The sequence below is a fragment of the Apis florea genome, unplaced genomic scaffold (genome assembly GCF_048593485.1).
Source record: "Apis florea isolate Af1SG1 unplaced genomic scaffold, ASM4859348v1 contig_3803_pilon, whole genome shotgun sequence".
Taxonomy (NCBI): Eukaryota; Metazoa; Arthropoda; class Insecta; order Hymenoptera; family Apidae; genus Apis; species Apis florea.
The window spans coordinates 964,016-976,535 of NW_028256864.1; the positions used below are offsets into that span (position 1 = coordinate 964,016).

General features: G+C 25.9%; 1 protein-coding gene across 15 annotated transcripts; it reads left to right on the forward strand.

Moving 5' to 3' along the window:
- Nucleotides 1-597: 597 nt before the first annotated feature.
- On the forward strand, nucleotides 598-12,348 carry LOC100864031 (F-BAR domain only protein 2). 15 transcript variants are annotated; one of them, XM_086916899.1, is made up of 15 exons: nucleotides 598-926; nucleotides 2,534-2,845; nucleotides 3,334-3,591; nucleotides 3,675-3,870; nucleotides 3,938-4,258; nucleotides 5,032-5,163; nucleotides 5,920-5,970; nucleotides 8,310-8,409; nucleotides 8,786-9,047; nucleotides 9,119-9,168; nucleotides 9,241-9,383; nucleotides 9,525-10,005; nucleotides 10,076-10,292; nucleotides 10,423-10,771; nucleotides 10,898-12,348. In XM_086916899.1, exons 1-15 carry the CDS (start codon nucleotides 897-899, stop codon nucleotides 10,966-10,968), a joined length of 2,973 nt encoding a protein of 990 aa, XP_086773025.1. In that variant the 5' UTR covers nucleotides 598-896; the 3' UTR covers nucleotides 10,969-12,348. The 15 variants fall into 15 exon arrangements, with proteins under 15 accessions (XP_086773025.1, XP_086773019.1, XP_086773020.1 ...); XM_086916893.1 differs by having other exon boundaries at nucleotides 9,119-9,383; XM_086916894.1 differs by having other exon boundaries at nucleotides 8,310-8,400; nucleotides 9,119-9,383.
- Nucleotides 12,349-12,520: the final 172 nt, after the last annotated feature.

Genomic DNA, 12,520 nt, shown 5'->3' on the forward strand with positions numbered 1-12,520 from the left:
TTAATTACACAATATTTTAATTATTTTACACAAAGATAAAACTCAAATATTTATGTTTACGATTTAGAAAGAATTAAATTCAAGAAAAAACATAAAAGATTTTTATTAAATATTAAAAAAAAATTTGATTCTGAATACTTAATTTAGCATTGTTATATAAAAATATTAAATCATTTAACTAAAAAATGCAAATATATATATAATACAATTATATATACTTCAAATAATAATAAAGAAATTATTTATTTTATGATATTCGTTAAATATTGTTATCATAAGTAAAATAATTTTAAATTCATCAATAATGATTTGAAAAACGTGTCTTTTATCTTGTTTTTTATTTTAGAAATCATTTCAGTATTTTTTTAAATGTTTATAACATGATAATTTTTTTTTTATAATATATATAAAATTAAAAATGTAATATTTATTTGTAATAAAAAAAATAAAGTATATGAAATTTTGATAATTATAAATATTTTATTATAAATTATTTTATAATTTTTTAATAATAATGTACAATGGTAAAACCAAAAAAAAGAATGTTCTTTTACCGACAACTTTGAGTATTAATATCTTTAGATGTGTTTAGTAAGATGGCGATATACGCTATTTATGGAAAGAAGAAAAGATACGTGCAACGAAGATAGTTGAAATAAGTTGACCCATGTCTCCGCGGTCGAGCGCGCTCGTTCTGCTCGAAACGTCCGAGCACGAAACATTACGTTAGTTTGTCGTAAATTGAGTTACGTCTCGTCGTATCTGTTGTACGGTTGGGATATTATATCGTGTAGTCCTTTGTGTGTGCATGTGTGTGTCAATGATTCGTTATTAACGGTGCAGTTTGGCCTGATACATCAAAAGATAAATTATGATGGTCTGATCGCGGTTCCAACATGACTGTGGATTTCGCCGACTACTTTTGGGTGAGTGTCTTTTTACTTGTTATCCCAGAATGTCATCCTCGTTAAGTTTAGGTTAGGTAACGTTTTTTCTTTTCCTTTTCATTTTATCTTGCATTTGAACTTAACGAATTTTTCTTGTATTCATCTCTATATTATTTAATGTAACATTTTTTTGTTTTTAATTGAATACTATTACATTTTACATAATGAAATTTTTTCTATCTATTTTACATCTTATCCGTAACCATCCTTGATCTTCTCATTTTTTTCTTTTACACAGCACGCTTGTCTTTATTCTGTTTCATGAATATAAGATTATACATTTCATCTTTTTGTCATTTCATTTTCGTATTATTTTTGTGATTCACGTAAAAATATCAAATATAAAAAAATATGTATTTAATGGTATATTTTATATATATATATATATATATATATATATATATATATGTTTTATATGTATATATATATATATATATATACTGCGTTTTTTATACATGTTTATAAAAACGAAAAGAATCGAAAATTTTAGCTTCGTTTCAATATATTTTAATTTAAAATTTTATCTTTAATTATATTATTAATTTTATTTGATTTATGTTTCTCTATTTTATTATTTTATGTATTTCAATTTATATTTTTTACATTTTTTATAATTTTTTTAAAATATAATTAAGATATTGATGTTCCTTAAATGAGAAATTTTATTTGTAAACAAGTTACTGAAATTTTCAAATTTTTTTTATAATTTAAAAAATTTACCACATAGAAAGATTTAAATCTACTAATATAATTTTAAAGATTTCAGTTCCATTCATAAATTTTTTTGAAAAATGTGACATTGTCTTCCTGATGTCCGACTTTTTTATGGTATAGATAAGATATGATAGTAGCATTTCTTTTCATTTCCTTTAAAATTTTGTCTGTTAAAGATTATTATATGCAGGATATAATTTATTTTAATAATTTGAACAATATATAATTAAGTTTATATTGAATAAATAGAATATTTTATTATAGCATTGAAGAATTTATAAAATAAAAAATTTTTATCAATTTTGTTTTCTTTGTTTTATCTTTTTTTATTAAAATCTTATATTAAAATAATTAAAAACAATATAAGAATATATTTTATTTCAAGAAAATTTTTCAATTTAACTAAAAAATATTATTGTTCTAATAAAATATTACCAATAAAATTCACAAAAAATTAATCCATGTTATAAGTGACAATATATACAATAGGATGATAAGAGTAATAATATATAATCACAGCTTATTGTGTCGATGTTACTCAAGAGTCTTACTCTATGTGAGTTTATAGTGATCAGGGTTCAAGTGTTAAATGCCTAAGTGGTTTTAAATATAACTTTAGTATCTTTTTTAGATATATTTTTAATTATAATCAAAATTTTATATTCCTTAATACAAAAATCTTAGATAAAATCTTAAATCATCAACAAATAATACTTAATTCTTAATATTATAATTTTAATATAATATATACAAAACAATAGAATATAGAAAATAAATATATATAAAATATATATATGTATAATAATATTGTGAATATATTATAAAAAAAATAAAAAGAATTTAGACAAAAAAGATTTTTTGTATAATTTAAGGGCGAAAAGAATAATGGATTTGACGTGTTATATCATAACATGAAGCATGGTGCAATTGCAAGTAAGGAGTTGGCCGAGTTTCTAAAAGAACGATCAACCATAGAAGAAAATAATTATAAGGTTCTAAGTAAACTTGCAAAACAAGCTGGCAGTAGCAGTAGTATACAAGGAACATTTGCACCTGTTTGGGCTGCCTTAAGAGGCGCAGCAGAAAAACTTGCTGGCTTACATTTGCAAATGGCCCAAAGGGTCACTGAACTAATAAAAGATGTATCAAAATATACAGATGAACTGCATAAGAAACATAAGGCTGTATGTAATTTTTCTTCATACTTTCATATGTTTTTGTACTTAGAAATAAGCCAAAATTAAAATAATTGTATAGAGCATGTTTTTAAATATATTTAATAAATTAATATAAAATATATTGGTATATAGAAAATTTTAAAAATAAAATCTCATTTATTTTAATAAAACTTTTTTGTATCCCAACAATATAAATATATTTTTTATATGTTGCATTTTTTTTGCAACTGTTTATCATATTATAGTATGAATCATTTTGTATATACATACATATATTATAACTTATCAGTATCCGCCCATAGTCAGGTCATTAAGTTCTCTCAGACAGTAGTATATGCAAAAATATAAGATAATATTTACCAAATCAGACTGATAAGTAATTATTTCACTTAATTAATTAACATGTTACTTTGTAATTGATTTCTATACTTGATTATATTTGAAAAAAAAGTAAGAATAATAATATTAAGAAATATAAAACAAAAAATATGTAGGTAAAAGAAGAAGAATCATCTACCTTGGAAATTGTACAGAATATACAGAGTATCACTGTAACTTTACATAAAGCAAAAGATATGCGTACACAAAAGAGTTTGGAATTGGAAAAATTAAAGAAAGACAATGCCAGTCAAAAAGAATTAGAAAAAGCAGAAATTAAGTTTAAGAAAGCCCAGGATGATTATAAAACTTTGGTTGATAAATATATGATTATACGGAATGATTTTCAAACCAAAATGACTCAAGCATGCAGGGTATTTATCTTGTTAACAATTTTATATGATATTTTTTGAAAAAATTATCATAATATTAATGAATTTATTTGTTTCTTATTAAGCGATTCCAAGATGTTGAAGAGACACACTTAAAACATATGAAGGAATTTTTAAATATCTATGCAGATGTTTTACAATCAAATCATGAACAAGTTGGTCAAGTTCATATAGATTTTAAACGACAATGTTTGGACATGACAGTGGACAAACTTCTAGAACAATTTGTACAAAGTAAATCCACAGGTTTTGAAAAACCAGGTAAAAATTTTTATATTATAATATAAGTATTTAATATTTTATATTATATAATTTTTTTATAAATTAGGTACATTTGAATATGAAGAGATCATGACAAGTTTAGGAGAAATGACCAGTCATTCTCAATTGGAAAGCAATATTGAAACATCTAAGGAAACATCAAAAGGAGCAAATGGAGAAACAGGCGTTGCGGGTAACACTCACAGTTCAAAAAACGATCGGGTATTAAAAGGGGAGGGTTATCAGGTGGATGAGGAAAAGGGGACGGTACAAGAAAAAGAAAATGAAAGACTGAATGAAAGGGATAGAGAACTCTCACATGTACAAGCCACCAAGGCTTCCCGCCGTACTACCTCGCTACTCAACCTGTTCATGTCCAACTCCCAGGGTAGGTTTTTAATGTTGAATAGAACTTACAAGATCTTATTCTTTTTTAATTGCAATAGTTTTTATCTACCTTGATATAATGTAATTTTTACTAATATTACATATTTTTAGTGTAAATTGATTAAAATTGAATATAAAAAATATTGATTAAATATTAATAAAATCAAATATAAAAAATATGAAATTAATAAAATTGTTAAAGATTGTTAAAGCTATTTTAAAATTTAAAATTTAATTTTTTAATTCATTATGTCTTGGTAGATGTGTTGAACAGTTTTATTTATTTCATCAATATCGTTTTATTCATATACATACACTTATTCAATTTATTTTTTAGCACTTAATCACAAATTTTGTTGATTTAGGCATATGCGAAACAATTTTATTGACTTATGCTTTTGTGGTTGTGTTACAATGCTTGTGCGTTATAATCTAACAATAGGTGGAGGATGACATTAAAAGTTATTGTGTATTCCAGGGGGTTTAAAAATATTTTTTTTTTCTTTCTTTTTTTTTATATTATAAATATTAAATTTATGAAAAAAATGTAATAAACATTTATTTCCATTTTATTTATTAATAATTTTCATTATATAATTATTAAACTTTACATGTAATGATAAAATGTTATATTTATGATTAATATCCCTCTGGAGTGCTATTTATGCCACTGAAAGTGCAAAACTATAAACAAATTTTAATAGATATAAGTATGAAAATAGCAAGATGAAGAAAAAAGGGCCATTGGAGTCACAGATAATTGAAAGATATAAGCAATGAGTGTTGTTTCAGACAAACAGAAGCAAGCAGGGTCTGGTTCGGCACCTGCAACTCCTCAGGGGAACAACCTGCCTCCTGCTGTTCCACCTCCCAGCATCTCCAGGAACCCTCTCAGAGGATCTAAATGTAACTGCTTACATTGTCATTACCTGTACCCTTACCATATCCATTACACATATTTCAAAGTAATTATTAGATTGGTTATATGGTACTATCATATACACATACCTACAAACAAAAAATTTATTTGAAAATGTTGCTTTTCTTTAGTAGTTAGTTTGCAATGTTTAAGGTGGGGGTATATCATTAGTAAAATTAATTAGTAAAAGCTTTCTATAATAGTTTTTAAAATACTATATAAAAAAAATTATATAAAAATTTATAAAAACTATACAAAAAATTTTGATATTTATTAAAATTAATACATTTCTGTTAATTTTCAATGAAATCATATTAAAGTATATATTACTAGTAATAGTATCTAATTGGTGGTCTTTTTACAAACATTATAAATATCTAATTTTGAAAATTTTTGATCAATTTTTTTATAATTCTAACTCTATCTAAATATTAATTATGATGAAAATATATTGATTTCCTTTATCTAATTAAATAATATATATTAATATATCTAATACAATCAAATAATAATGATCCTTCTATTCAAATTAAAAAAAATTAAAAAAAACATTTATGTGTAATTTTAAATGACCACCTTTAAGAAGTTACTCCTTTCACACACCTTTATCTTTATCTTGCTTTATTGATTGCTCTTTATCTAATGGTATTTGCTAATAGCTTTGATACTACAGTTCTTTCCATATAATATTTTTTGTGGTCATACAGGATATATGGTTAAATAAAATCTCTGGTGACTTACAGTGGTAACGCGTATTATGGTTCCTCCACTCTGCACTCTTTTAGATCAGCAATGTACGTATACTAACATTGTTTAAGCACATTAAATTAATATTATTTGTATAGAATCATATCATAAAATGACTGATTAATTATAGTTAATTCACAGATAATTAGGAAAATACTTATTTAATATTGGCTTTGGAAGCACATTTAAAATATTTTTCAATTAGTTTTAAAAAGATTTATATTTATAGACACATTCTATATTAGAAGGAAAAAATATTTTTTCGTTTTTGTTTGATACTGGGATAAGCTTGCTTAGACAATAGGCTCTAGTTTTAGAATTTATAATCTAACTAAATAATTTAACATATTTTTCTATAAAATGTTACTTACATAAATTGTTTTTCTAACAATCTTTTATGTAAATTTATCAAGGGATTCTTTTATCAACACAACTCATTCTTAAATTTTTACATATATTTGCGATTTGTTATGTCTATTCTATACAAAAAAAAACATTATTGATTTAATTTAAAAATTAAGAAGAATTGCATTTTGGAAAGTTTCTAAAATTTAAGCTACGTATAATATAATTTATACAATAGTAGCGTTTTTTGTATTGTTATATATATATATATATATACATTAGTAGACTGATTTTTTGTTTTCTTTTGTAAAAACTATGAATAATATTTCGATTTTAATCTTCGAACAAATACAAATATGTAATATAGTGATTAATCATAAATTAATTTTTGAAACTTTCTTTGTTTTATAATAAACATATATTCTCATAGAATTAATTAAATAAAGGGAGTTGGATTTGGATAAAGTTGAAATACAAATGTGGGGTTGGCTACTGACGGGGCCTCAGGTGAGCCATTCTTATGAGTCTGTTACTGCATGGCTCACTTGTAATTAGTATTTATTTTCCAAGTGCAGATATCTTTCATGATATAGCGTAATGTGATTCTGCAAGCAATTCTTTTTTATTTATTAGTATATATGTATTATTATTAAATCTATTTATTTTAACTATTTAACTACTTTTGTGTATTACAATACGTTTTTCCTTTTTTATATATTTTTTTATTTTTCCTTAATTTAATAAATGTTTGTAATGCTAAATTTAATAATATTAATTTTTAAAAGATTTAAAATTATTATATCAAATTATTAAATTTTATTTTTATGTTCTTATTATTCATAATTCTGCATGTCGATAATTAATAGTCTTGCTTGCAGAACATGTATTAATACTTATTGTTAGAAAAGTACATAAGAGATGCACTTACGAAAAAAATTGCGCAACTTTATTCTAAGAAATCATATCCTAACAGTAATATCGTATGATATATATATGATATATATATATATGTATGTATATAATTGTTAGAAAAACAATTTAAAATAAGAGATTGGATTTCTGCAGATCTATAGGATATGACGGTGATGGTATTATGGGTTTTCTTATGCCTCTGCTGATGTAATGTGCTATACTTTTTTGCTATCTTCTGTATCCCTTGTCTATCGTTTTTTTCTTATTTACGCAGGCATTAAAATTTTATTATTAATTTTAGAATATGCTGATATGTTTTTCTGTTCATATTTTTCAAAAATATTTTTATAAAAAATAAAAATTAGAAGATTAAAAAAAAATTAAAATTAAAAAGTAAATGCATTTAATCTGCAATAAATCATAAATGATTGAATATTCGTTTGTAAAAAAAATAATAAATAGTTATAATTGATACAGAAATTTATATCAGCAAATGAAAACAATATCATAAAAAGAAAGCTCATAAACAGTGCATCTGCTATTTATTGATTTGACTTGGTGATTTTTATTTTGTTTGATCCATAAATATTTAATCACGTTGCGCTATGCCTTAAACACTTGGAAAGTAAATTGATTTCTATCAGTTGTTTAATTGCAGATTTTATATTAATTTCTTGATCGAAGATATATAACTTTTTTGACATCGCAAATGTAGTATCTTTCTGCTTCTTAGTTTTAGTTTATAGTTACTTTCTTTTATTCTTTGTTAATCAGAACAATATCATTTTAATTAAAATAATCAATAAGAAGATTATTTGATAAAAATTCTTCTCGTATATAATTAAATTCATTTTATGTAAATATAATATTTAGTAATAATTAAGAAAATATTTATTTATTCATTTATTTATTTTTTATTTATCGAAAGAAAAAATTTTCCATAATTTTTATATGTGATATAACATAGAATAATTTTTATCCATTTTCAGTATTAGCATAGTGAATTAGAAATTAATTATAGATCATATCATATCACATGTAATTATATAAGTACCTTTGAAATTGAATATTTAAATTTACTACGAAAAAATGCTTTGTTTTCTATATATTGTATGTCCACGACCAACAGGGTTTCTTCGCAGCAGAAGAGAAAAGAGAAAAGAAAAGAAGGCAAAAAAGAAGAAGGATATTGTGGAAACGAGCAGCAACAAAGAAGAAAAGTCTGATCTGTCAGTATATGCGCATTCAGCAGATCTAGTGCACCAAAGATTGATTCCATGATCGAGCTAAAAATTTATCGTTGGAACAAACGAGAAAATGACTAATAAACAAATCAATTTTTTATGCAGCAGAAGTTTGATCATAGAATTAGTCTACATTTTTTTCTTTTTTGATTTTCTTTTTCAAATTTCTGTTGACATGTTAATATATTTAGAGCACAATGATGTTATAAAATAAAAAAAAAAATAATGTATAATTTTTAATAATTTATTTGTCGACACATAAAAAGAGAGAGAAAAGAAATATTATGCATACGTGATGCACTGGGCCTGCTGGAACTTTTAGAGGTATATATCACTGAATTATTTTAATTCTATATAATAGGGAGGATAAGGATGACAGTAGGAAATCTGAAACACCAACACCGGAGGTAGATGAAGATGGTTTCTGTATTAGACCAAAAGCAGAACCATGGGAGAATGAGAAAGGATTTTATTCCAGTTCAGATACCGATTCCGAGGATGACAGAGAACGAAAAATTCGAGTAGAAATAAAACCACTTAGCAATGGCGGAGCACCTATGAGCGCAAGTGTAGACGAGCTTAGAGCAACGGTGGAAAATTTATCTTTATCGCCTGCACCAACGGTATGTTTTTTTTCATTTTTTCAATTTTTTTTTTTAAGATTTGTTTTGCAATAATATTATTTATATAATAGGGACGCAGAGGCTCAAATACCGACTCAGATCATCATATGAAAAGGTCTCAGTCAGTGTCACAGCAATTAGGAGGTAAGCCAAGCTCGGATTTACTTGGCCTAAACTTGTTCAATCCTAGCAGTACACCATCGAGCGCCTCAACGCCGACTGGTAGTCATCCATACGCGCCATTGCAAAGTCCTCCGCCGCTGTCTTTGTCACCGACGCCTCAACTACAGCCGCCACAATCTGCACCACCTACGCATCCTCATCCACGATTCCCTGGTGAGTTTGCGAAATTGCCGTTTTCAGCTTCGGAATGTTTTCTATGTTTTATGAAAAAAATTATTGCTATTTGAATATATTTTAATTTAAATTATATAAAAAAATTTAGGAATTTATAAGATTTTATTTTCTTCTCTATAGATGGAGATTTATTTTCGGAAGTAGGAGACATTACTCCGGCTTTACCTCCAAAACAATCGGCTTCTTCTACTCCGACAGGATCTATTATCATTCCCAGACCGCCATCCCGAAGAGGAGAAGGTCCTTCACCAAGAGGTAGAAATTCACCAGCGACTATATCCAGAGCTGATAGCGTAGCTAGTTTAGAGTTTCGTACAGCCGGTGTTGGAGTTGGCTCTTCCAGAGGTCCATCGCCACTCACAATAGGACTTGCAGATACTATTCCTTTAGCAGTCGCCTTCCATGAAATAGTACACTCTTACTTTAGAGGTACTGATGAAACACGATGTCAGGTGAAACTCAGTGGAGATATGATGTTATCATTTCCTGCCGGTATTGTCACTGTGTTGGCGAATAATCCTAATCCTGCAAAACTAACGTTTCGCGTGCGAAACAGTAATAGATTGGAAAAATTGTTCCCTAATAATCAACTCGTTAGCATGTAAGTTATTAGAATTAGTTCATTATTATTACTATTCAAGTCATTCGAAGATATTTAAATATTAATACAGGGATGCCACACAGACAACTGTTGACAGTACAATTTTTGAATTCAACATGAGTGCCTTAACTACATTGTTACGCAAACAGGCTGAACAAAATCCTTCAGCTTCATATTTTAATGTTGATATACTCAAGTATCAAATCAAATGCAAGGAAGGCGCAGGTTCGTGTCCTTTCCAGTTAGTTGCCTATTGGAAATGTGAAACGACTCATACAGACCTTAAGGTATTTCATCTTGATATATTATATAATTTTATTAGACACATAAATGTATAGTATATAAATATACATGTAATGTATATATATTATAATTTTAATTTAATTTTATTAAATGAATAACTCATGCTTGCCTTAGATTGATTATAAATATAATAGTCGCGCTATGGCTTCTCCAAGTCCATTATTAAATCTCCATGTGGCTGCACCTATAGATGGAGGTTTTAAATCATTAAACAGTAAACCTCAGGCACAATGGTTATCAGAAACAAATCGGATATTGTGGAAGTTCACAGAATTATCACAGCATAGCGAAGGTAATGGCGTAGGTTCTTTGAAAGCACGAGTGGAATTAGGACATGGGCCAGGAAATCAAGGAACTATATTTACACAGTTTAATTGCGAAGGGACCACATTATCTGGAGTTGAGTTTGAACTTTTAGGCCCGGGATATAGATTAAGTTTAGTAAAACGTAGATTCGTATCTGGTAAGTGTTTTTATCTATTTATAGTCTTATCTATTTTTAGTTTTTGTTTTCTTTCTTTCTTTCTTTCTTTTGTCTTTTTATAAGAAAATAATAATATATTTATGTTAATATAATTAACATTTTCAGGAAAGTATATTTGTGATGGAGATTCTGATTCACGAAGTAGATACGCTGCTCCACCATCGAATGTGGATTGACGACTTCCAGAATGGGCGCCTCAATGGGAGAGTCTGCCCATTTAATATTGGTACTTGCTTGTTCATTCACTGCCCATACTACGATTATTGTTCAAACTCGAAATCAGCGTGGGAAAGCCTGTTGGATACCAAAGAATGTGTGCGATACAATAATAAGATTATAAAATAGACGAATAATTTGTACAGAAACCGTGATGCTGCGTAATTTAAATGTAGCAAAGTGTAAAGTTTATTCGCTTTATAAATCAAAACACAAAAAAAAGAAAAACAAAAGGAAAAATCTTAAATACGAAAATGAAATGAAGATCATATAAATTCATATCTTCATAAAGAGATAAGTATGATATGATGTATAATCTTAGGCGAAAAAAATACTTGGACAGAAACATAATGGAAAACATAGTTGGACTTCGTAAGTCACTCGCTACCTGATGAATGGCGTTTTATGTGTTTTATAACTTGTATATTTTTCAATTTTTCTAATATATTCTCGATTAGATTGTACTATTTTAGTAAAGTTTGTACGTGATGCATAAACGAGATGTAATTATGACGACGATGATAATGACTGCAGAAAGCGTTTAAAACATCAAGAAGTAAGTAATTCTTTTTCGCAAAAGCCTTTGGTGTCCAGCATATTTTTCACCACGATATGTTCGCCATATTATTGTTTATATATGCATACATATATATATGTATATATATATATATATGTATGTATGTATGTATCTATATATGTACATATGTATACTTATATGTATGTATATATATATATATATTTATATATGTACATACATACACATATATATATAATCAAAGTACGTTATGACTTTTTTTACATTATAACTTACGTAACAGCATGAAAAAAGCTCCAAAAAATATCATCAAACAGTACAATGTTCTTAATCTATTGTTATATTTTGCGTTAATTTTAATATAGTTATATATATTGCTATTGTATTGTTAAGAATTTTTAAAGAAAAAAATTTGTAAGGCCAATTAACTTCGTGATTGTACATTAGCATTTATAATTTAATACTTGTTTTGTGAAATTTATAATACAATTGTATTATGTATTTCAATTTGTTTTTCATATGAAATTTTTGAAAGTATTGGTTATTTATATTATACATACATAAAAGAAGTCTTTTAATTAATATTTCACAAAATGAAGTTATATTCATTTTTGTCAATTGAATTGTTCATTGAATTCTATTGTTATTATGTATCAATTCTTATATAGATTATTTTTAGTAAGAAAAATGATAACGTAATTTTATTTTATTCCTGTAAAGAGAAAACAGCAAGGATGTTAAGAACAAAATTTTCGATAGATTGGTGGTAATTATTCATGATTAATAAAAGAAAAAAAATACTTTATCGAAATATATAATAATGAAAATTATAATTTATAACATAAATGAGAATGATTTTTAAACAAATTGCATGATTCTTGATTAATCTTCTAGATTTTATGAAATTTTCGAAAAATTTGAAAATTTTTTTCATAAATTGTACGATAATTATTTTCATTTTCATGATCATAAAAATA